This window comes from Anser anser (genome assembly GCF_964211835.1).
Source record: "Anser anser genome assembly, chromosome: 13".
NCBI classification, from domain to species: Eukaryota; Metazoa; Chordata; class Aves; order Anseriformes; family Anatidae; genus Anser; species Anser anser.
Window position 1 is genome coordinate 7,331,132 of NC_139734.1, and position 25,917 is coordinate 7,357,048.

Genomic DNA, 25,917 nt, shown 5'->3' on the forward strand with positions numbered 1-25,917 from the left:
GCCTACAGTCATTACGGGGATGGTTCCGATTTTAGGATGGGTTGAACTTCCTTCTCCAGCACTGGACTACGGAAAGAGCTGAGATGACCAACTTAGACTAGACAGCTAACTAGAAGTAACAAGACCCTCTTTAAACAACAACGACAGCCAGTGATTTGGGTCAGAATGAAGCCAGGCCAGGATGGGACTGTCATCCTCTGCTTCTGCCATCCAGAGCCATAAAATGTCTCCCAGAATCACTCTGTGGTTGGAAAAATGTAACTCGCTTCGCCCCTTGCCCATTGTCCTGCCATGTCCCAGCTGGCAGGACCTACCTGAGGGTAAATCACAGAGGTATGATAAATGCCAAGGGCCCTGTCAGAGCTAGGAGAGCCTTTGGGGAGAGCCTTTTTGGCATTTCAGTTTCCTGCTGCAGCAAAGCCTGCGGATTTTTTGGGCACCTCGAGGTCCCATGCAAGTTGGTCTTGATTGTGTCAAAGTGCTCCCAGCAAGGCAAAGGCTCCAAGCAACCAGAGTGCCAACCCAAAACGCTTTGCATATAGAGCGAAAAAGCATATTTAAAAAATACTGAAAGCTTTTAAAAGACTCAGTTTGACCTCATTTAATTTTTTTCCCTGCTGCTTGAAATTAGAAGAGAAATGAAAATATATTTATACATGTATTTATTTTTTTAAACCAAAACCTGGGCATTACACAGAGCAAGAAATAAGCAGCCTCCTGGGGTTCACAAGGCAGCTGCTCAACAACAACTTCGCATTTTGCATGACGTGCAGTGATACCACTGCTCTTTTTGCACAACCACCCACATCTCTCCAAGGACCAAGATGGCACTGATGCCCCTAAGACAAGCCTAATGCTTTGGCAGTCCCCTCTTGCTGTCTCCACCTCATGCTTTCCCATCCAAAATGGAAATCGAGCAGTTTCTCCAGAAGCCTGGCCTCTGGTTTGGAAGTATAAATCTTTTTGTACTAGCTCTGCCACCTGACTGGTCTTCAGCTGTCAATGAATGCACCCAGTAAGAGATACCCAAGCTCACAAATCTTATCTCAAATTTATAAATCTTGGCAAAGAAGAAATTTCTTTCTGGCAAAGAGCTGATTTACAGACCCATGCATCTTCACTCAACGTGGGGCAGAGGCGAAGGATGAATTTTCCAGCACTGCTATTGTAACCACATTTATATATCCTACTCTAGCAGCGTTTAACACAGTACCTCTGATTCATAAGCCCCAGCACAGGTTGCACACCTGCCTGTTCACTGTAATTCAGGCTGAGCAACAAGCTGCCTAATGGCAGCACCAAACGAGTCCCCGAACTCACCTCAATCAGCACCCAAAACCAATTCTCTGTCCCAGCGATGCATGGGTCTTCAGCACACCTGTGTCTGAGCCGAACACCACACACAGGTCTGTGTGCTCATGAGAAGCTCCCTTCCCTTTCCAGCTCCACATCCTCCCTAGGCATCACCACCAGAGAGGTAAAGTTTCATAGCTACCCCTTCCCAAACTTCAGCAGTATTTTTGGTGTGTTGGGAGTTTTAATTCTCAGCTGAATTTGAAAGGGTGCTCTAATGTCAGGCTCTATTCTCTGTCAGAAACACGTCTGGTTTTGAGATGACTCAGGACACAGACTATTTTGGTTTTCATGCATTGGGTAGCAATATTGTGACAAAACAGAATAGCACACTGGTTTCTGAGCAGGTCCTGAAGAATGACTACAAAGGCTGCAAACCATACGGCTCCTCTTAACAGATTAAGAAAGTGTTAGAGTCTTTTAAGGTAGACCAAACATAGCCATGCACTAGTTAGCACTGGATCCTGAACACGGAAATGTTTGTAACGCACCTGATGATATTCCAAGATAGGGCTGGCAGGGCAATTTATTGCTGTAACAGCAACTCCATGGGAATATTATTGTTGCCTTTCTTTATTCTGTCCCAGAGGACAAAGAGCCCTACTAGATTTGGATCATTTTATCTTCCAGGAGCTTAGATGCTCAACAACCCTATAACCAGAATAACATTTTCAAGTTGAAAGAAGCAGTTGTGTTTCAGAAACAGGGTAGGACCCAAACAGAAGTGAGAGAAAAGGAAGGGATGAACTCCTTGTCTGTTGCCCTCTATCTTGTGTCTCAGCCCACTAAAATCAGGAGAGGAAACAGAGGTGATGTAAGGTGGCATTCCAGAAAGCCACAGAGGACTGAAATACCAGAGGTCAATCCCCGCACGTGTCCCCTGGAAGCCAAGAAACACCCAACACAAGCAGGCCAGAGAAGTCGGTCTCACTGCGAACTTACTGCTTCTACAATGGAAAAACAGATACACAGAGGCCAGGTCCTGCTTGGAAATCACATTTCGTGAAGGCAGCTCATCAGATAACAAAGGGAAAATATATACAATAAAGGACTGGCAAGGGGGGACAGGTAGAGGAGAGGAAAAGAGCCACAGAGACACAACCACAGGAGGCTGGTTTCCTGCTCTTGATTCCAGTGGGGACATTCTTGGCTCCCAGATCATCCTTTGTTTGTCTGGCCTACAGGAACAACAAAGGCGAAACCTCTTCTGCCCTATTCACTGGAGAACTTTCCGTGCATCACACTAGATGCCAGCTAGCAATTCTGTTGTTTTGCACTATCCAGAGTTTTATATGTTGGGAACCAGTGAAGTCAGACACAAGTGATACCAATCCCAATGATACCAAGCGATACCAATTCCCACGGAATAACCAAGGCCCCCAGACCTCAAACATTCAGCAAAAAACACCCCCACACAGAAACAAGGAAGCACATCAAACAAATGTTACAACTTTTAGCCGTTTTTTCCTGATTTTTTTTGACTTCCAGAGAAAGACATTGACATCCCCAGGCCCACAACAGCTTTTACTTCCTCAGCCAGCAGCAACATTCACAAAAAAAAAAAAAAACCTGGATTGTGCCTATATTTGCAAAACACTTTGAAAAGAATCAGTCAAGTCAATCTGTCACAGAGACGGTGCTGGGAGCAGTAACAAATCCAAAGGACATGTAGCAAAAAAGGGATGGGGTAAAATATATCATCAAGACCATATAGCAAATCTGTAAGCAGTTTTGAAACATCACGGTTCCCTCTACCTGCCAGGAACACTCAGCCAAAGAAATGGGAGGCCCAGTGCCTCCATTAGACTATAAAGCCTCTGATATATATTGGAGGGAAGCTAGTCTGGTGGGAAAGGTTAATGCACTTATTCTTTTATTGCTATAATAAATATTCTATAAATACTATATATATATAATATTAATATTGCTATAATACAACTCTAATAGCAAAAAAAAAAAAAAAAAAGCTCAGCAGTGGCTAAAGGACCCACAGATTCAGGAAGCTGTAAGTAAACCAGATTGTTAGTTTCCAAGGTTAAACATGCAGTAGGTATATAACATCCCTGAAGCAGGCAGAGGCACAGTTCAACAAACACCTTACCGAATATTGCAGCTTCACAGTTCCATGCCTGAATAAGGTCCATCGACGTCTACTGTTACTGTTCTTGTACACCTCCACAGTCTTTGAAGGCAGATCATTCTCAACAATTCTCCGTTTCAAATCTACAGGGGAAAAAAAAAATGACAAAAGATAAATGGTGTGCTTTAGCTCAGGCTGGGGGCGGAGGCTGTTCTTTTAAATGAAAGAAACAAAATTGTTTGCAAGAGACTCATTCAACCTCTTCTTTAGAAAAAGAGAGCAGAGAGTATATTTAGGTGCTTTATTCAGTGCTCTTGGGATACAAGAAAAATAGTGCAGCTTGGATACTACAAAAATGCAGGCACAAACTAAGAGCCGAGAGCCAAATTAAGAGGTGATATAAGCAGGTGGGGTCAGACAGGCTGGGTGTGAAGCCAGAATGCTCTCCTGGCAGCACAAGAGCCTCATCTTCATGCACTGATATTAGAAATGAAATCGTTCTTTGGGTCATAACTGCTAACAGTACCTCTGCAGAAACCCCAGCTTTACAACCGTTGTGGTCCATATGATGCAATATCTTGAAAAAGATACAGCTTCTCGAATTCATGCAGAAAACAACAATAGAGCAGTCCATAAAAGCTGTTTTTCAAAGCAATGTCTGCTTCTCATCCTAAACATTTCAGGCCAATCCTTCACAGATGCAATCCTGATCTAGCCTTAAGCGATTTATACTATTCACACCAAATCTCATCTTGGCCCTACAGATGGTACATACCCAAGCACAAAACAGCTTGTAAAGAAGAGGCAAATGGCGGAGGAGGGCTGGCAATTCACCTTTCAAAACCCGGCTCTACTTTTCTAATCATCCCAGATTTTCAGTTCCCCATCCTATCCTTCTCTTTTTGGGGGTAAAGCTGTCATTCTGTGCAAGACTGGGTTTTCCCTCCCACATTTGGCAAGGTTAGACCTCAAACCCTTCCCCAAACCTGGAGTGACAGACGCTGGGAGGAAGGAGCCGGAGCCGAGCACCACACGTGCCCCCACGGCAGCTGCCAGCACCAGCTCCTGCCAGCAGGCGCACGTCGTCGGGGCAGTGCACGGGATAGATGTACGTGCTGCATGTGCATATGTGCTTCCACGGGTGTTCCCATCCCCTGGATGCACCTCTCACCTCAGCACAAGTTCCAGACTGTGTCAGTCCCGAGGGCTTTGAAACCAGACAGCAGAGGGTAAAAGGTCCTGGGCTTTGGGGAAGTGGTGATGCACAGCCCAGGACCTCTGCTCCTGCGATTTGGGTCACCTTTACCTCACATGGCCAAAGCATATTCTCCCTGAATGCATATTGCAAGCTCCCTGCTCCCAAACCTCATAGGTGGGGACTCTGATCGGCCCAGGACAGCAGCACAGAGCAGAGCGGAGCTGGGACCCTGCCTCAGCCCTGACACGGCTGGGTGGGCAGCAATCCTGATTTTCTTCCAGCGTTGCTGGGAGAGAGATCGCGCTGAGACCTATTTCCTAAATGCGATGCTGACGTAGGCACCCTGCTGTTATTTTTAGCAACATGCGTTTCACTTTTTAGACTCGCAGGAAATCAAGCTGCAGTGCAAGTGCCGGTTATAGCAAGAGGCTGCTGGCAGGCTCCAGAAGAAACGCGCCGATGTAGTAGCACTCGGGAGCAATGTGCAAACACAGTAATGATCACGTTCTGAGAGATGCTTGTGCTGCTCCCTGCGCGCTGAAAATGCGTGCACCCCTACAGAAGAGCCATCAATTAAAGAGGCGCCGCTTTGCCTTTTCCCTTCCAGTTCTCCTTCACCCTGACGTGCTGCCACCATCCATTAACTGCTCGGATCCCCTGGGTGCTCCCAAGCAATGCCAGCACAGTCTGGCAGCGCTCCCGTACTTGCCCATTGCTAAAGCACAGGATTCTTAGTGTTAGCAGTATCCCTTCAAGAAATAATTTTCTTACTGTAATTATCAGTCTTTTTAACTAGAGGTTCACAAAATCATGTCACCCATTCAGCTATCGGCCTATTTACCTGCCAACGCAAGACTCTTCCAGCAAATACACTGTCATGCTTTCTGTAGTGTCATTTTGAGCAAGACAAATTATAATTACATTAATCAAGTGCTGCAGAGGAGAGCTCATCTCAGTCTTTGCCTTACGAGATTCTCTACCTGATCGGGAAGAGTACCCAGAAGGAAAAAAAGAACTCATTTCTTGCTGTTTCCAAACAAACATCAGACCTGAGTTGCAACCTCAGTACCCATCACCACTCGCCACCTCCAACTGGCAAGCACTCACAACAGAACCTGGTAACAGGACAGAAAGCTAAGAGGAAACTACCAAATTAAAACTTGCACAGAAGTTGCTGAACAGCTTTTACACTTTATGCACCTAACTGTTCATCTTCTCATAACCACGTTATAGGCAGTGTGTTCAGAGACATTAAAAATACAAGAAAAAAAAAAAACTCTACAGCACATGGCTATCAGAGCCTTCTCACCAGGCTCTAGGGTTGTAACAGGAGTGGATACAAGCCACATTTGGGAGTTTTTTCAACCCACTGTAGCCTTGGCTGACTCTGCAGGATGCATGGCATAAACAGATAAAGTCAGGAGGAAAAATACTGCAAAGCTACTCACAGCGTGGTTTGTCAAATAGCCTCTCCGCCTCCTCCATCTCCCTGATGATGTTCAGGATCAGGGAACTGGAGGACGATCTCTCCATAGTGACGTTGTTGGAAGGCATTTGCATGGACAGTTGAGAAGTAGAAGACACCATCTGGCAAGAAAAGGGTCAGAGAAGAATTTTACCAATGTGTTAAACTCAGAATTAAGTACACATTTAATAATATTTTTTTTTCAAGACAGTGCAACACACCTTAGACTTTCCTCACTGCAGTCTGTACCCTTGCCATGTTTTTTACTGAAAGATTAAGTTCTGCTGGCTGCGGTGCTGGGCTGCCCTACTTCTCCCTGCATGGGGCTCCCTACCTTGAACACAGCTCATGGTGCTCAAGTCCCAACAATTTCCAGTGGCACTGAGTCCCCAAGGCACTTCTGCGAGTAACGCATGATGAAGACATCTGCATTCTGCACAGCTTTTTGTCTACACTCACATCACCGAGCCCCAGCAGGAGCCCACACAGGGAGCAAATTAGCTGGTGCTGAGGACCTGACATCCACATAAGCATTTTGGGTTGGCTTTACAGCACACAGCGAGGGCTGGCAGCTTCCTAAGGGATGGCAAGTCAGGAGCAGGGAAGCTGGCTGCCAGGATGGGGCCTCACCAGCCAAGCCCCATCCCTTGGTGCCCAAGCAAGGGACCAGGACAGGTCTGGAGAGGGCAGCCAGGGCCAGACAGCCTCCAGATCATCAGGTGCATTTGTGGTGTCAAAGCAGGTAGGCAGCTTTCAGATCAGACCCAGTGAGACAGCTCCAAGGTTGAGCTAGGAAGTCAGGCCCCAGGTGGGCATCGAGCCCAGCACAGCCTGTGGATGCCTAGGACACAACCGTGGCTGAGCTAGAGCTCGTGTGCTACAGGGCTCAGTGAAAGACTAAGCACCCAGGGCTGGACTTAAATGGGCTCCTGAGCCCATGGGTGTGCGGGGTGGAGGCCCCAGGTGAGGCTGCTCAGGGCCAGTCAGGCCCATTAGTGCATCCATAGGAGGGTGGGGACTCGGCAGCTGGAGATCTGCTTCAATTGGCACTCCTGAACTGAACTACGAGAGACACCCTTTGGTGGCCTAGAGCAAGCAAAAGAGACTTCCCATCTGGATTTTTTGCCAGATGACAGCTAACTGTGCCCCATCACCTACCACTGACCTCCACGTATGGCCATGCTCAGCAATAAGAAGTGGAAAATGGGACAAGAGAGAGAGCTTTCCAGAAACACATCCAGCACTTAAAGCACATATGACTAGAGCAATGAATTTGCAACGGTGAGCTTTAGGAGAGCAATCTGCTCATCTGCGTGCCTGTCCAGCAGAACAATAGAGGGATCAGCCTGTCCTACTACAGAAATAAAAGTTACAAGTTTTTCGAATAAAGCTGGGATACCCATCAAGAACAATTCCTGCAAAACTCAGGAGTCCTGCTGGCAATAAGATCTATTGTGAATTACATCTGTAAGAGCGAATTAAGTTAGTAACAGGATGTCACTTTCTTAATTCCGCCAAATCTTAACAAAACTCTCCCTCCCAGGCATTGCCAAAGGTCATCTAAGGTCTTCTCCCAGCTCCATAAGCAGAAGCCTACAGATGGCCTACGAAGAGGACAGGAGGTGAATAAACAGAACAGCGCTGCTGTTATCGCTGTGCGGTTGGAGTCATCGGGAGGGCAGAGGGAGCCTTCTGCAGGGAGAAAGGACTCTTCATATACGTGGATTTTAATTACTTTGGTGGAATACGTAACTGCGAAAGAGCAGCTCAGACCTGCAGGCTGTCCTCCTTCAAAAGCTGAGCCTGGCATCGCTCAGCTGCTAACAAAGGTCGAATACAAACACACTGACCTTCGTGCAACCCAGTATCTGTAAAATCGAGCCTCCTTACAAGCACAGCTAATTTTCAGATACTTCCTACCCACCCTACATCTTCTCGTGGTGGCTTCCCTTGTGGCTGGGGAGATGTAACCGACAGCCTGAAGCTGGCCTGGCCTTGCTCCCTGCCAAATCCACCAAGCACCATCGGCTTTGGGCCGCGCTTCAGCCACACCAAGGAAGCCGGTCCTTTGTGTTCCTCTTAGGAACTTTTCCAGTCTTGGGTATAATCTTAGAGTCAAGACATCAGCAGAAAAATCAGTTTAGAAAGGTAAGGAGAAGAAAACGGGAGGGCTTCTCACTAGGGGGCTTTTAGCCTCAATTTGAGAGCGATCTGTCAAACTTCCATGGCCTGCTAACAAGTGGGTGCCCTGCGGTTTCCTGTTTCTGTCCTCAGCACTCCAGCAGCCCCACCTTTCACTGAGGTGCTATTGTCTTTATTTGCAGGTGAAGAACAAAGCAGACAGGCTAGAATTCCCCCAAAGGTGCAGCTGGGAGTCTGTGGCTGAATTAAGGCCTGACTTCCCGTTCTCTGCACCATGTCCAGTGCTCCAGTACGCTTCTCTTGACTGGGTAACAGGTGGGAGGGGAGAAAGCCAAAGCAAACTTCCCACCCAGGGAAGTTCTGGACCCAGTCCCTTTAGCACAGAGGCCAGCAATGCCCACGAGTCCCTGTTCATATCACCACTGTGTTGGTACCAAGGGTGGCAGGAGATAGCCTGCAAGGCTGGGAGCTAGAGGAAGGTAAGACCCAACAAGTATTTTAAGAAAACGTGGAAATCTCAATTATCCATGTGTTCAGCGTCTGGTTTTATATACATGTGAAACCCATCGGCTTTGCAGACTCGACCTGCCTTTCCCTGACAATGCTAAAAATGTTTCCAAAAATAAAAAATAAAACACCGCAACACCCTACCCCATTATAGAGAGCACTAAATACAGGCTGTAATTCAAGATTTTGCTAGCACCTCGTGGCTATTACAAATACGAAAATCTGAACAGCTTAGAGTTTTTGTCTCTTCTAAAAATAAGATGACTGTCAGACACAACCATATTAAAGGCCATAAATACACAGAATCTTCATTCTGCAACTAAATCATGCCTTGCTACAGACTTGAGTATAGTGCTCCTTTGGCAGCAGGAGGATTTAGAAAGTAAAGCACTATTTCTTAATTTGTGCTTCTTTCATAAGCACAGCTAGCAGCAGTAGGCTGAGCCAACGCAGCTTACTGGCGATAACCAGGAGACAAGGAGAGCTCTGAAGATACCACTCAGAAATACACATTTTCCCGGTTAGTGTCACTCAACAGAGCAGGGAGGGAAAAGACGAGTCACCTCATCAGGCACACTTCTGCAGCAGCTCCCAAAATGTTCTGTGGCAGAGAGACACGATCTCCAGATAAAGGTCACGACGGGAACTTGCTGCACACAGCTTGCAGTTTCCCATCAAACACAGAAAAAGAAAGTTGCTCCATCTTCCTCTTGCAAAAAGACATTTGTGGCAGCTGCTCTAAAGCAAACCTCCAAAGCTGTGGGAGGATCCGAGACCTCCGGATCTGCCCCCAGTGCCTCAGCTATCAGTAAGGCAAAACTGCCAACGCATCTTCTAGCGTGTGCACACGCAGGTAAACCAGTAACCCTCTGCCTCCTGTCAGACCCACCACACAGGTCCAGTTTCATATTTCCCCATGTATGGCAATGCAATGTGCAGCTGCTTCTTGCACAGAAATCACAAAACCCCCTAAAAGCCCTGCTCACAGGCCACCAGTATGGGCTGCTTGGCATCAGCACGCTCCACAGCGGGGAGCACCTTCGCGGCATCCCGATGGGTTAGCTCATTTGCACTCTTCCAGCAACCATAATTCCCCCAGAAAATGGCATCTCAGAACCAAACAGGGACATTTCTACACGGGGACACAACAGCCAGCAGTAAGATGCAGACTGTAAACCTCCTGCGGATAAAAATCAAAATCCTAGGGATAAAACTAAGGCGTTTTCTTCCTTAAAAAATAAAGCCGTATTTCACAAATAGACAGCAGAGGGCAGAGTAAGACTGCAGTGAAAAGCTTCCTGCACCTTCACTGCAAGAGAGAAAATGCAAGGGAGCTGCTCTGCAGTGTTCAGTGCCTGTGCGCGCCCCCGAGGTGGCCAAGGGGAACCTCTCTAATGGCAATAAGCCAAAACCATGTTTCAGAGAAACCTGAGTTCCTACAAATCCTAAATTGATGTCTTACGAAAAAGTCAGGTGCATATTTTGCAACTGTTCCTCGTGCCATTCACAAAGCAGGTACCAAATCCCCCACAAACCCTGTCCAAGGACAGGGTTCTTGAGGGGATTCACGGCCTCTCGCTGAGGCAATCAGCTCCGGGGCAGACACGTTCTGCAGCTGAGCAGGGGATTGATGTGGGCAGGGCTTTTTTTTCTGGCATCGGGGCCACTCAAGGCAGCTGAGGGAGCCGCCAGGGCCCGGCTGTACAAAGGCAGCCCCTAGGGAGCACGGTGACCAGGACGTGGCATGTCAGGGTGAGCAGGGAGGGCTCCCTCACCACGCTTTTCCAACGGTCTTCCCCAATGGTGGTTGTAACCTGCTCATGAAGAGCCCGGCCACGGTATCCACCAGGCAGAAAAACATGGCCTCCGCGTACTCTTGCAGCCTCTCCAGCCACAGTCACCGATGTGGCTACCCAGCTGGAGGTCTCGGGGAAACACGCGGCTGTCCAGGTCTTGGGCTGCAGGGTGTGCCCGAGTCTTCTGCCGGTGTCCGACGGCAGCAGCGGTGGCTGTGCCTGTGGGAGGTGTGCCCTGGTTGAAGACTTGCTCAGCCTGGTGGTGGAGCTTCAGGAGGAGGTGAGTAGGCTGAGGAGCATCAGGGAGTCAGAGAGAGAAACTGACTGGTGGAAGCACACTCTGCCCTCCCTGAGACAGACTCACGAGCCTGCCACAACACAAGTGTCTCCTGCTACACAGAAGACAAAAGTTCTCCCATCCCACCAGGCAACAGGAGGGGACCTAGGCCAAGGGGGGGAATGGAAGCAGGTTTCTGCTAGGGGTGGTAGGCGAGCCCTCTCCCTGCCCACCTTACCTTCCCATCTTCCCTTATACAACAGGTATGAGGCTCTAGAACATGACAGTCAAAACAATGATGTAGACGAAAGCCCATCCCGGTTGGAAGGGGTGCCTAAGGAAAGGCAATCTACCCCCCGCATCACTACATCTTCTGTCAAGAAAGAAAGAAGGGTTATGGTCATGGGGGACTCCCTTCTGAAAGGGACAGAGGGCCCGATATGCCGTCCAGACCCAACCCACAGGGAGGTCACTGCCTCCTAAAAGCACAGGATCAGGCAATTCCAAAATTTTGGAAGTCAAGCAGGCGGGGCAGAAGGCCATCCTGGCTGACCAGGGATCTTCAAAATGTGTGCTGGAGCTTAGGCAGAAGAAGAAAGTGTACGGCTGCTGGAAGCAGGGTCAGGCAACGTGGAAGGAATACAGGGACGCTGTTCGTGTTTGTAGGGAGAAAATTCGTGCGGCCAATGCCCAATTAGAGTTGAAACTGGCCAGGTCTGTGGGACACAATAAAAAGTTTTTTTTAAAATATGTGAACAGAAAAAGGAGGACCAAAGAAAACAAAGGTCTGCTACTTGATGGGGAAGGTCACCTCACTGACAAGGACATAGGCAAAGCAGAGACATTTAATGCCTTCTTTGCCTCTGTCTTCAACGCTGATGATGGGCTTCGGGACCCCAGGTGCCCTGAGCTGTAGGACCGTGACAGTGGGAATGATAAACTCCCAACCAATCCTGAACGTGTGTAGGATTTGCTGCTCCACCTGGATCCATACAAGTCCATGGGTCTGGATGGGATTCATCCCAGGGTGCTCAGAGAGCTGGCTCACGTCATCGCAGGACCTCTCTCAATTATTTTTCAGCGGTCTTGGGATCTGGAAGGTCCCAGTAGACTGGAAGCTGGCAAATGTTGTACCAATTTTCAAGACGGGTAAGAAAGAAGACCCTGGCAATTACAGGCTTGTCAGTCTCACGTCAGTGTCTGGTAAAATTATGGAGAAGATTATCCTTGAAGTTATGGAAGTGCACCTGGGGGACAATGCAGTCATTGGTCCCAGCCAACATGGGTTCACGAGGGGTAGGTCCTGTCTGACTAACTTGATTTTCTTTTATAATAAGATCACCCATCTAGTCAACCAAGGGAAACCAGCTGATGTGATCTTTTTGGATTTCAGTAAAGCTTTTGACACGGTTTCCCATAGGATCCTACTGGACAAAATGTCCACCATACAATTAAACGAAAACATCATACGATGGGTGAGCAATTGGCTGACGGGCAGGGCTCAAAGGGTTGTGGTAAATGGGGCCACGTCTGGCTGGCGGACAGTCACTAGTGGGGTCCCCCAAGGCTCCATTTTAGGGCCAGTTCACTTCAATGTTTTTATAAATGATTTGGATGTAGGACTAGAAAGTGTTTTGAGCAAATTTGCTGATGACACTAAACTTGGAGGAGTTGTTGACTCTGTTGAGGGTGGAAACGCCTTGCAGAGAGATCTGGACAGACTGGAGAGCTGGGCGATCACCAGCCACATGAAGTTTAACAAGAGCAAGTGCCGGGTCCTGCACCTGGGACAGGGCAATCCTGGCTATACGTACAGACTGGGCGACGAGACGCTGGGGAGCAGCCCCGCAGAGAGGGATCTGGGGGTTGTGGTTGACAGCAAGCTGAACATGAGCCAGCAGCGTGCCCTGGCAGCTAGGAGGGACAACCGTACCCTGGGGTGCATCGAGCACGGCATCGCTAGTCGGTCGAGGGAGGTGATTGTCCCGCTCTGCTCTGCGCTGGTGCGGCCTCACCTCGAGTACTGTGTGCAGTTCTGGGCACCACAGGACAAATAGGACATTAAACTGTTGGAGAGTGTCCAGAGGAGGGCGACGAAGATGGTGAAGGGCCTGGAGGGGAAGACGTATGAGGAGTGGCTGAGGTCACTGGGCCTGTTCAGCCTGGAGAAGAGGAGGCTGAGGGGAGACCTCATCGCGGACTACAGCTTCCTCACGAGGGGCAGAGGAGGTGCAGGCGCCGATCTATTCTCTTTAGTGACGAGTGATAGGACCCGAGGGAATGGTGTCAAGCCGTGGCAGGGGAGGTTTAGGCTGGATATCAGGAAGAGGGTTGTCGCACACTGGAACAGGCTCCCCAGGAAAGCAGTCACTGCTCCGAGCATGTCAGAGTTTAAGAAGCGTTTGAACTGTGCACTTAGCCACATGGTCTGAATTTTTGTGTGGACCTGTGTGGTGCCAGGAGTTGGATTCGATGATCCTTACGGGTCCCTTCCAACTCGGGATATTCTATGAGTCTATGATTCTATAAGTTCTTCATGAGTTGCCCTGATTTCCCTACCTGGCACTTTAAAAAAAAGTCATCATTTCAGCATCAGACAGCAGGGACCCCAAAGAAAACAACTGGGCTTCATGCTCAATCCTACCATTTGTCCACAACCACATACCATTCCTACAACCAGCACAGACTGATGTGAGCCTCAGCAGAGCCTCCAGCAGCAGAGCAGGGCATAAAACTGCCTCACCCCCGACAAACAAGGCTGCGCCATGCTGGCAAGTGAGCTGGCACAGCTGCCATGACTGCCACCACCAACAGATTTCTGCTCCATACAAAGAGGTATGTGTGCAGATGCTACAGAAGGGGGATGAGAGTTAATGGGGGAGTCTGCTGACTTCAGGAGGCCTTTTCATGCGTGACTCCCCTATCCGTGGGACTTAAGAGGCTTCCTAGCATCGCCAAGCTGGACAATAAAGATTTGTAATACCCAGAACCTAGTCCAAGATGTGATGTCCACTTCAACGATACAACAATTTGGCTTTAAAAGACTCGTTTTTAACAAATGGGAATACACTGCCGTAATTAGAGCCACCACCATTACCGACCTTTCACTTTGGGCTAGGTATTTAACACTGCTGTCATTCTGTGTAGAAGCAGATGAAAGGCAGCTCTGACCAGACCCTAAGTCAGCATGTAGTCACGTTAGGAAAGCATTTTACTCAAATTATACACCCAGCTCCTAAGCAAGCCTTTCTGCCACAGGCTCAGCACCAATTTATTGAGGCCATATAGCTTCTGACAGGCTTGGAAAAGGGAGAGCTCATTTAGATCTTCCAGGGAAACGATGAGCTCTACAAGATATGGTCCAAATTTCTTTTCTGTTCTTACACTGCATGCCAGCACTTTGCGTGGTATTCTAGATGTGGCAGTGTAACAAGCCTAATAAAAAATCAACTGTCACCACCAATACTACTTTTTTAGGTAAGAAAACACAAGGACCATAGTGCAATTGAGGAATGCCATTTGTTCACTCCAGACTTAAAAGTTCTAAATTTGCCAAAAGCAAGCACTCTTGTTGCAGGTTTCTACTTCAAATGAACGAAATGCAGAGAGAAAGAAAATCTAAAGTTAGTGCCTAGAAATGTAAAAACATCTGTTACAGCCTGCTTCTAAAGGCACTGATATGAAATGGCCAAAGAGTCATAAGTGGACCAGCTCTGGCGATTAACACTAACAGCCCAGGCAAATACCAGGCAGATGCCTCCTTTAAGTCTGATATAAATGCTGTATGTACTGTCATCATTCGTATGACGGTCTAATTAACTGAAAATTCCAAGATATAAAACCGGTTTCAGGTGCAAACCATCTTCGTAAGTAGTACAGTAACGATATGGTCTTATGGAAAACGTTATTAAAAGTTTACTAATACCTCTCCTTCCTTGCACAGTCCGGAGGTCATATACAATGAAGGGCAGTAGTCACTGCAGTGAAAGTATCCTCCTTTGTCATGAAGCATTACGGCGTTTTGTTCTACAGCTGAACTTCCTCTGTGCTTTTTCACGCTGTGATCAGTAGGCCTGACAACCGCTTGTTCACCTGTAGAATATTTTGAACAAGCCTCTACAGAAAAATCACCATTAACAACTGGAGAAAGGCCCAGCTCCTCAGTATCCAGATTATTCACAGGCAGATCTTCAGAACGTGGCCCGTCCATGCCCACATCCTGCGTCTTCTCCGGAGTACTGACCAAGTCTTGAATCTTCACGTCATCTCTAGACATGTCCTGCAAAGGCAAGTCAGGATTTCTCAGGTCCTGCATATCCACTTCTGTCTTCAAAAGCTCCTCTGCAGCAGCTGCAGATGAAGCCACCTCTTCAGAAACTACCGAAGCACAAGACACATCATCAGCTTCAAGTTCAGGTAGAGTCACCTGTGGCAGGTGGATCAGAGCTGTAGTATTCACTACAGAAAAGTCACCACTAACAGCTGGAGAAAGGCCCAGCTCCTCAGTATCCAGATTATTCACAGGAAGATCTTCAGAACGTGTCCCATCCATGCCCACATCCTGTGCCTTCTCCAGCGTACTGACCACGTCCTGAATCTTCACGTCATCTCTAGACATGTCCTGCAAAGGCAAATCAGAATTTCTCGGGGCCTGCATATCCACTTCTGTCTTCAAAAGCTCCTCTGCTGAGGCTGCAGATGAGGCCACCTCTTCAGAAACTACTGAAGCACAAGACACATCGTCAGCTTCAAGTTCAGGCAGAGTCACCTGTGGCAGGTGGATCAGAGCCTTAGTGTTCACTACAGAAAAGTCACCACTAACGGCTGGAGAAAGGCCCAGCTCCTCACTATCCAGATTTTTCACAGCAAGATCTTCAGAACGTGGCTTATCATCCATGTGTAATTTAGAGTGCCTCTCCAAGAGTTCGTGCTCCACAGCACTGAGAAAGTCCTCAGGTTCTTTCATCAAATCTGTCTGTGGAGTTTCAATTACATCCTTAGAGGTTTCTTTAGCATTTAGCACAGTGACAGAGTCACCTGAGAGCTCTGGCAGCTGGGAGACAGGTGGTTCTGGCCCAAAGGAAGAAACCAGTGTTTTGTTAAAGCAATCATGCTCGCTGTCCAGGACAGAGGAGCCAAAGTCTTGCGACATTTCTGCGGCTTTGCAATGCTGCACGAACTCCTTACATGCTGAGCTCTCACAGCCCAGATTATTGAACGTGCCTAAATCTGGGAACTGCAGATGTGCTTCCACCATGGTGGAAGCTCTTGCACTCTCATTCTCCATATCCAAGTCCTCTCTCTGGGAGGTGGCATCCTGCCTCCTGCTTTGGAAACTCCTCCAAGACCTTTCTTCATCAGGTGAAAACAATTTTGAGGAGCCTCGCAGCTTCCGAGTTGCCTTGGCCACACTGGTGAATAACCTCTTAACTCCCAGAAAGCAAGCGACTTTGGATACACTGATTGATCTCTTCTGCTGGCTAAAATTCTCTCCATATTTCATATCAAAGTACAAAGAAGTGGAACGATCAGTTGTATTTCCTAGGTTCTGGAAATTGGTTTCAACTCTTTCATCTGGAAGCTTTAAATCACCTTTGCCAGTTAATGAACTTTCTTTCGTATATCTGAAGAGTTGAAAGCTTCTTCTTCTGCTGCTCTGTGGGAGCACAGTACACCTCTCTTCATTTTCCCCTTCTGTATCTGAATGACTCTTAATAAAGTTTTCAAAATTCAAAGACTTGCTCTTTCTAGCTCGTATTTTATGGTAGTTTGTATAATCACCTTCACTGGGGACGATAATATCCCTGAGACATTTAGTTTCATTGCCATCAATGTCTTTCAACTCAATGGCTGTTGAACCTGAGTAGCGAGAGAGCCTCTGATTTTTACCCATTTTCTTAACCCCCTTGATGAATGTTCTTTGCAAGTTGGCTGAATTGTCCTGCTTCTTGGTGGCACAAGCAGTCTTTTCTCCGAATCCTCTCAAATCTATTTTATTAGGCATCCTGGAGGTTGCTGGCTTTCTCACCCCATCCCCAAAGGGTGGGTTTTCTTCTTTTGAGGCCTTACATGTATCCTCTAGTATGACCATGGACTGGGGTCTTGTTTTATTAATAGAGGGTCCTTTCTTTTGTCTAACAGAATTCCAGATCTTCTTGACTTTGGTCTTCTCATCCATGGGTTCTTCTTCCTGTTCATTGGGGACTTCGTAACCATAGATGCGGTGCTCATTACGACCGTGTTTCACTATTTTGATACTCTCTCCGCCCACATCAGCTTTGGAAATCCTGTTTGCATATCTACTTGAAGCTGGAGCAGTATCCAGGTAGCTGTCTATATATTCCATTGCTCTGGCTCATACGCTGCTGTCAGGGTCACACATGAATTGTCTTTAGACTGTTTTCTTCACAAGACTTAAGGAAAAAAAGAACAAAGGAATAAAATTAGGATCAGAAAGGTGTTTTTTTCAGAAGACATACTTGTTAATGCAACACAAGTCAAATCTTATCCCAGCCACAGTGGTAGCTTTGCCACTGATTTCAATGAGACTGAATTTTGCTCCCAAACAGTATAAAGTATAGAGTAACTCAAATCTGATTTAAATGACTGAAGATTTAGTGATCACAATAAACTTCCTGCATTAATAAAGTTACCACAAAGTATACGCAGAACACCATAAAGCACATGTTGGTCTTGCAAATTGCCACTACTCTCAACACATCGGAGTACATGACAGAGAGAGAAAGAGGAAATTACAGTAAAGTGTCCCTGTGCATGTCACTGTCATGTCCCGCCGCCCCATCTGCCAGGAACCGACAATGCTCTCCCACTGAGTTCACTCTCTTAAGGCAGGCACATTCAAAGAAAAGCCAGGATGAGCCTCTTCCTGGAAATCATGTAATTCTGAAATAAATTCAAAACCAAAAAAACTCATGGAATATTCAAGCCAGGTTTTCCTACTACAGCTATGGCACCAGCACGGGAATCCCTCAATGGAACTGGACTGCTAAATGAAATCTGCTTGGCCACCACTCAATGCTACACAAAAACACGTTCCCATCAAGTGAGTTTCAGCCTAAGTGAACAGGACTAAAACCTGTACCCCATATACAACAGCAATGGTAACCATTCCAAACTCTCTGAGGGAATTTGGACTCCTACGCATGCAGATAATAAGCCTTCCTTTCCAGTGGTATACACCTGCCCTGTCTCACTGCTACAGCTTCATGATGTGGCCCTGGGTTTGCTGTCTACCTGTGCAGCACACAGACCTGCGCGCCAGGTACCGACCAGGGTTAAATTCCCCCAGCTCCCGGTCCCACTCTCAGGACAACAAAGGGAAGTGAAAGTAGAGACAAGAAAGGGTACAGCCCCAGAGACACAGACTTGACAACACAAAAACTCTGCATTTTCCTCCAGTTTTAATTAGTGAATTAGTTAATTTTAACTAGTTACTGACGCCATTAAAATTAGCTAGTTACTGGCATCAGTTAACGTTCCTACCTCTAGTTATTTTAACTAAGTGACATCTAATACCTCTGCACAGAATGCTGAATTAGTAGCTTTCACAAGAGCCTTGGAAGAGAGGGGAGGGACTGTTGTCTCACAAGGCACCCCAATTAAAACTGGGAATGAGATTCTGAAACTACTTGAAGGGGTCCAGAAGCCCAAGGAAGTAGCAGTGATACATTATAAAGCGCATCAGAGTGGCAATTCAGGCACTGCAGGAGGAAATGGAAAAGCAGATGAGGCAGCCATACAAGCAGCTGTAGGTGGAACTATAGACCTATTACCTACCAGGAAGGTATCGATAAGTACCTCAGAAAATACAACAAGGAAATTAAACTGGCCGAATTATTAAACTGTGTTAAAGATTCAATTGGATGGTGGGTAACTGCTCACGGACAATGGACAACTGAGACACTGAAGCAGTAAGGTTCTACTGGAAGAAGTAATCCCAGGGTTACATACCCCGTGGAGGCCACAGTCTAGTGGCAAGGTAGAAGGAATGAATCAAACACTGAAAGGACAAATAAGGAAATTGTGCCAGGAGACACAGTTACACTGGACGCAGGTTTTACCGATAGCGTTACTCAGACTTTGCATAACTCGCAGGGCACAAGAAAAAGCAAGCCCATTTGAAACACTGTACGGGAAGCCTTATGCTGTAAATTTGACTGGGAAACCTGATCAGATGCATGTAACTGTGAATCAAGCACTTACAGATTTTCTTTTCTTCTTAGCAAAAACTTTGAGTCTTATCCACAGATACATCCTAGTAACGGCACCGATTCCATGAGCTGCACCGGTTCACTTCTCTTCTCCTGGAGATTAACTTTACCTGAGCCTGGAGGGAAGACCCCTAACTGAGAAGCGGAAAGGACCATACCTAGTGCTGTTAAGGGCAAATATTGCTGTGAAGCTTAGAGGGATTGACTTGTGGATTTGTTACAGCCATGTGAAAGCTGCTCCTCCAAAGCTGTGCAAAACTGGAATAACAGAGCCTTTGAAATTGAAAACCAACAGTTAATGGACTACAAATGTATAGTCTGAGATTGTATGAATTGAAGTATATTTCTATTATTGTGATCTGCGTTTTATATATAGAGAGAGAGATATTTTCTGTGTAAAGGTGTAAGTTTCTTTAAGTTAGAAAACGAGGGGGTTAAAAGCATTAAATGCATTAAAGCATTTTGTTGGTTGAGTGTAGTCAGAAAGCCAGGGGGCGAAGGAAAACAAGAAGTGGTCTGAAGCCAGAACAGCCATTTTGAATTGATAGCTTCCCTAATGGGTTTTCTGAACTCTTGCAGTGGTTGTCTTCTTGGTTTCTAGATCTGAAATTATGGATGAAGAAAATTTTAGTCCTAACAATAAGGGTAGTAACATTCTTTGTTTGTATGTACATACTAATACAATGCACCTGTGGGTAGGTGCTGCACCAGGCTGATGGATAGGTGAGACTAATCTAATCTAAATTACGTAAGTCTCAAAGGGGGGAATTATGATGCCAGTAACTAGTTAATTTTGTTTCATTAACTTTGTTTCATGAGAAAAGATGTACAATAGGTATTTCAAGGAAAGGGCAAAGATGACCCAGGTCTTAAAGATACCTAAAGGATGAATAACTAAGAACTACTTAATCAAGAAGACCATTTTGTAAGGAGGAAATCCAACACACTTGCTTTTGAGTTTGTTACTATCCAACCTGTTGGAAACAACTGGCTGGAAAACAACAATAAGATAGTTACAATATGAACTATCCATGAACTATCCTCATTACAATACTAAAAATCACACCCCTAGTCTGAGGAACCCTGGCCCAACAAGAGACCCTTCCCCTCTGAGGATGCACAGAATGATTTTGTCACGTCAGCCGTATGCTAACTATGTAACCAATTGGAAATTAGAGGATTGTACTAACACGTAAATGTTGTGATAAGAGGTTGTATTAAGTGTGGCTTGGAAAGTGCTGGCTTTGTGGGAAATCACCTGGTACCCAGACTTGCGCAGTGCTGAAATAAAACAGTATCTCAGCCAGAAACTCCAGGTTTGAGGAGTTTCAAGTTGTGCGGCCAAACATATATGGCAGCAAAAGCCCAAAATGACAAAAGGTCCCTATTTTTTCTCTTTCCCGTTTTATACTTTACTGGTTTTGGCTGGGTGGATCTTGCACAAGGGGAGAAGATTCAAAAGAAACAGACTTCTCTATGAAGTCTTTGGAGGGATGCTAGCAAAGAGGAGAGAGAGGCCACTTCCCACATGAGAGGCATTAACAGGAGACAGACTCTGTGTGGCCCCTCCCTAGAGAAGCAACAAAACCTAGAAAGGCAGGGCACAAGGGTGACTTTAAAATTAAAAATAGCTGTGTGTTTTTTTGTTTTTTTTTGAAAAAGCACACAGGTTTGGCAGCATTACGGCCCTTAATGACAAATAAAATCCGAGTATGGAGAATGGATGCAAAAGTACCCGATTAACTCTTACACATCTTTCTGGGACACAGGAAAAGGAGGTTTTGAAGACAGCATTTTGGACATAGTTTTGAGGGTCCATGTTAGCTGGAAAACCGAAACAGTTAGTCATCCCCCTGACCTTTTTGACTTTTCTGCAGGTGCAGGGGCAGATGTCAGGCTGTATAGCAAGCTGCTGCCTAGAAGCTAAGCTGCAGCTCTCTGCACGTGAGGCCTTAGCCACAGACACCGCGAGGTGATGCCACTACCTTATGCCACCCCCTGAATTACCTCGAGCCAAGAGGGTGGCACAGCTGGGTGGTTGTGGCTGACACGTGTGGCCTGCGAAACGCACAGCTTCTCCTCTGGCCACGAGAATGGTTTCAAAACCCACAGCAATCAACCAGACACCAAGAACTGCTCCAGCCTACAGGAGTTACGGGGTTTTTCAAAAACCCTGCCCTGTGCACCAGGCCCTGTTGTTCTTCTCACCACAAATCCACACCTTCATTCCCAACCTCGCTTTCCTTCTCCAGGTAACTGAGGCTGACAGATGCATTAGATTTGCATAAAATCCCGTGCAAATGGTACCAGGTGTGTTACTCTAACATCTGAGCCATGACACCCTTCCAAATTCTTTGGATTTTATTCTTTTTTGGCATTATCCAAATCTCTAAGAAAGAACTCGGTGCTTTGTGTCTCATTCCTGACCGCATAACATTTCCTTGGCAACAAGGGCTTTTCTTGCATGATACAGGTGGGAGTAACAGCAATTTTCTTCCATTTAAGTGTAATTTAGCAGAGGAATACAAGAGCAGAAAGAACACCACGTGCCCAGCGAAGCTGACACTTCTCAGGGATTTACAGGACTCTGAATTGGGCCCGGGCAGTCGGGGCTGTCACAAGGCTTCACGCAGGAACCAACGATTTTCTCAGGCAATCTTCTTACGTGCTCGTCCTTAGTAAATGCCAACACCACTTCAGATCATAACAGTTACTTGTCAACTAGCAGAAGGGGGGGGGTGTTTGTTTTTGGTTTCACTGTTCAGTGCTGTAAAGCTGTCCCCTAGCTAGAAAAAACACCAAAAACAGCGGAGAGTTGGGACCTCCAGCTAAAGGGCTGTACACCAGTGCCCGCCCTGCGCTGCCTCGCCAACCTCATTCTGCAGCACAAGCAGCCTGCCCCGAGGGGACGGCGCCCCAGCAGCAGAAATGCTGCCTTTAGTTTTCTCCCGGTGAGCCACAGGAACACGCAAGCTCCGTGACAGGAGGAAGGGGCAGGGGTGGGTAGAGCTCCCTCCCTCCCTCCCTCCCTCCCTCCCTCCCCAGCAGTTAGAGTTTTGCTGGACGAAGCGGCTGGCTAATCGCAGAGCAGGTCTCCAACCAAGCTCTGCGGGGTCTCTCCCACCCTGGCTTTCTGGAGCGAGCTTCTTGAGTGGTCTTCAAGTTGTTACAGACCGTGAACATCACCAATTACACCTCAAAATTCCAGTTTTATGCAGCCACTTTTCCTTTTCAGAAAACCAGCTACAATTAAGCCTGTGCCCCAAACGGGCTTGTTTTTTCCTTTCATTAACAACCCGATGCTTCCAGCACTGTCGAAGCTGGGCTCTGTCGAGGCACCGCCAACAAAACCATCCGTCTCTTTTCTCATCTGCTCTTGCTGCAGAGCAATGACTCAGGACACCTCTCCGAGGCTCTCAATCCCTCTCTCACCTTGCACTAGCAGAGCTAAATTTGCTTCAAAACCCATCGGCCACCCATCGCGCGGTGCTGCCGGGCTGGGGACGGCGCAGCAGAGGCGCCAGCGGCGGTCCAGCAAGGCGGCAGCCGGAGCTGGAATGCACCGAGGGCCCCTGAGGACACGAGTTTCCACTCGGCTCTTCCTCTGCGGGATATAAAATCACAAACAAGAAGGAGCCTTTGGCCATTGTTTGCCGGGGAAGGGGGGTGACAGGGAGAGGGCACGCGGCACAGCCTGCCAGAAGGCACTGCTGAGCTAAGGAAGTCCTGCCTGGGCTTCGGTGTATCCGCTCCTCTCCAGGAGGGGCAGGGGGAGGCAGGAAGGAGAGAAAATAGAGAACAAATGATCACACAGCCCTTGAGAAAAACCTGTCTGCTCTCGGAGAGCGTATTAAGCCCCAGCATGCAGCGCCTCTCACTATACAAAAGAAAAAGAGGAAAGAAAATCCCACCGGTTCTTCCGCTACCGTGTCCTAACGCTGAAAAAAAAATGGGAGGAAACAGATGTTAAGCTCTCCAGCACCAGGAAATTATCTCTTTCATGAGGGTACGTTTACTTCAGTGTATTTAGGTAAAAGAAGCAGCAAGAGAATCATGAGTTCTGCCCCTTTCTGTCTACGTCTCCACGGACGTTTCAGCCTCCCGGTGCTGCTCCGAAGGACCAGCCACAAGGCAGCTCTCGCAATTTCACAGCGTGCACCCAGCGGCAGGAGCCAGCGGTGCTCGAGCCCCTGCCCACCCCGCAGGTACGGCAGCACGACGCTGCCCACGCCGCGGACTTCTCAGCCCCTGCAGAAGTTCAGCATCTGCTGGTTACAGGACAAGTCAGACGCTTTGCTGCTGCGATTTGGGACAGGCACGGTGGTATTATGGCTTTAAAAAAAAAAAAATAGAGGTGGAAGGAGCGAGAAGAAGAAACTTAGGTGAAACATCTGCTAAAGGGATCTCCAGGCCGTTAGCAAGCACAGTTATGGCTTTCCAGCGCCCGTAGGAAGCGACCGTAGCATTTAACCAGCATTTCACAGGCTCTGCAAAACGCATTACACAAGAAGTTAAAAAAAAAAAAACCAACAAAAAACCTTTAGGAGCAGGAGATGGGCAGGAGATCAGTTTGGATCCCTCTCCAGCCGGGAGGGAACAGATCTTGGTGAAACACCAAGCAATGCTCAGTGGCAGGGGGGGATCTGCAGCCGTGGTCTCACCGCCGCCGAGGACAACCCGCCAGACAACACTAAGCAAACGCCGCGTTCCCCGTGGCAGCATGCCTCTGCCCTGCGTGCTTTTCACAGGTCTAAGCCCAAGATTTTACAGTACTGGAACCGTGTTTGTGTTTGTTCCTTCAGTGTGCACCAGGCAGGCGGGTGGATGCGCAGACAGCTCCATCCCCGCAGTCGTACGGACGGAACTCAAAACTTTGAGTAAATCAGTTTGCTCAGGTATAACTTACACGTTACTTCCTTCCCACTTCAGGAAGCTTTAGACTGTGCGACGGCTGAACGCAATGAAATCGGAGCAGGAGACTGATTCGCCTGCAGCTGAGGGACAGGCAGGGTTGCCCAGCTGCATCTGTCAGATCCATTGGACTTGTGCTGCCAGGGGAGGGACCAGCTCACTGCTACCACGAGCAGCCCCACACGCGGGGCTCGGTGGGCCCGATAAAACAGTGTGGTGGTACGGAGAGGTGCCAAGCAGCTCAGGGGGGTACCAACACCCGGCCCTGCATCACGCCGAGCCCTAAGACCTGCTGTCAAGCCAGCAGCAGCCCTGGGTCTGCAGTGCTTGCACAGAGAGGAGAGCCGCCATCTAACTCCTCGCGCAAAGCCAAGCAGCAGAAACTTGAGAAGAAAACTTGGGTGTACGGAAATCCGTGCTCATTTGGATCAAAAGGTGGAGAAGGTATAGGTGTATATATATATATTGTTGCAGCATTATCCCTTGCACACCTGTTCACATTTTCATAAGCCCTTTTTTTGCAATTCTGAATTGTTTTGCTATACAGCAAACGAAAGTAAGGTGAATACCAAATAGATCTGAAGGGATACTTTTGCTGTTTACACCTCGGATGCACAGGTACCAGAACAAAATAAGGGAGTCAGAAAACACGCTTATCCTCCACAACAAGGCTACGTTTTGATGCACGACAGCTGCTTCCCCGGATCTTCTCAGGTATTTGGCACCGACTGTGGCCATCGTAACAAAGAAATAATTGTCATCACATTACTTAGGCTGTTCAGTAGTCACTTAAAAGTAGTTAATTACATTTAAGAGCATTTAGTTACAACCTCAGTAGCAGCTATAGATACTCTGATACCACAGTGATGAAATGCTACAGCGCACGCAGACTATGGGGTCTACACCCACACACACCCCGTTATCAGTTCAGAGGACCAGTCCCAAGTTGGAAGTGACCCACAAGGCTCATCACTCCTGGCTCCACCCAGGACTCCCTGGAAATTAAACCACACATCTGGAGCGTCCAAACGCCTCTTGAACTCCAGCAGGCTTGGTGCTGTGACTGCTTCCCTGGAAAAACGGGGCTGGAACAAGTTCAGTGTCGAGCCACTGGCTGCATGCTTCGTGAGGACACTGGGAGGCGATGGCCTCATGATGCTCGTACATGACTTTGCCTTCCCAGTTAGCCAATTCAGCAGAAGTTCCTCTGCAGCTTTACAGCAGTGACATTTCCCTGCACTGAACCCCTTAAAAATACTTACCTTCCCCAAAAATCCTTCAGGAAAAAAAGCATGGCTGTCAGTAGCCTCAACGTAAGAACAGAAATCAGCAACCAGCACTCAGTATTTTGTATCTGACACAAAGATAGTGTCCAAATAATTGTCTATTGTATCCCAAAGACGGCACAGGAAAGCTTTTCCCCTCGCAGGGAGCCTAGAGGTCACACATGCTTCTGCCATAACATTTGCTATAAATAATCTTCGGCTGAGCAAAGGTTTGGGCCAGTTACAAAGCAGAGTAAGGCAGGCACTGTGCTCCTATCGGCTTCAGCCATTAGCTCTCCCCAGAGAATGCATACTCTACCCTATTGTTCCTGCTCAAATGTTTGAAAGAATTATTTTTTCCTTGCTTCTGTTGTCTGGGGACTTTATTTATATTTTTTTCTTTGACATGGAATCACTACGAGAAAAATCCGTGCCATCTTACGTGACAGCTCGCTGATGCCAGTATTGCAGGCAGGTGTGGAGGGTCACACGTACACATATTGCCACAGCTCCAGACCTCGCACGCTGCGTCTCTGTGTTAACGTGTGTTCAGCGTATTGCAGAGAGACCCAGACAGACTGGAGAGCTGGGCGATCACCAACCGCATGAAGTTTAACAAGAGCAAGTGCCGGGTCCTGCACCTGGGACGGGGCAACCCTGGCTATACGTACAGACTGGGTGACGAGACGCTG

General features: G+C 47.6%; 1 protein-coding gene across 8 annotated transcripts in view; it reads right to left on the minus strand.

Annotated features, from left to right (window-relative positions):
- The window catches only part of ARHGEF9 (Cdc42 guanine nucleotide exchange factor 9), a 184,793-nt gene that overhangs the window by 150,791 nt on the left and 8,085 nt on the right, over positions 1 to 25,917 (minus strand). For 7 of the 8 annotated variants that reach the window (XR_014571914.1, XM_083797095.1, XM_083797091.1 and 4 more), the window contains exons 2-4: positions 14,744 to 17,231; positions 6,080 to 6,218; positions 3,455 to 3,576 (exon numbers count right to left, since the gene is read on the minus strand). Coding sequence is in view for 7 of the 8 variants with exons in the window: in XM_083797095.1 (XP_083653221.1) it covers positions 3,455 to 3,576; positions 6,080 to 6,218; positions 14,744 to 17,164 (2,682 nt within the window). In the remaining variant the exon portion in view is untranslated. Of the gene's footprint in view, positions 1 to 3,454; positions 3,577 to 6,079; positions 6,219 to 9,308; positions 10,187 to 14,743; positions 17,232 to 25,917 lie in introns of those variants that run through there. The other variant, XM_083797096.1, reaches the window with a different exon arrangement.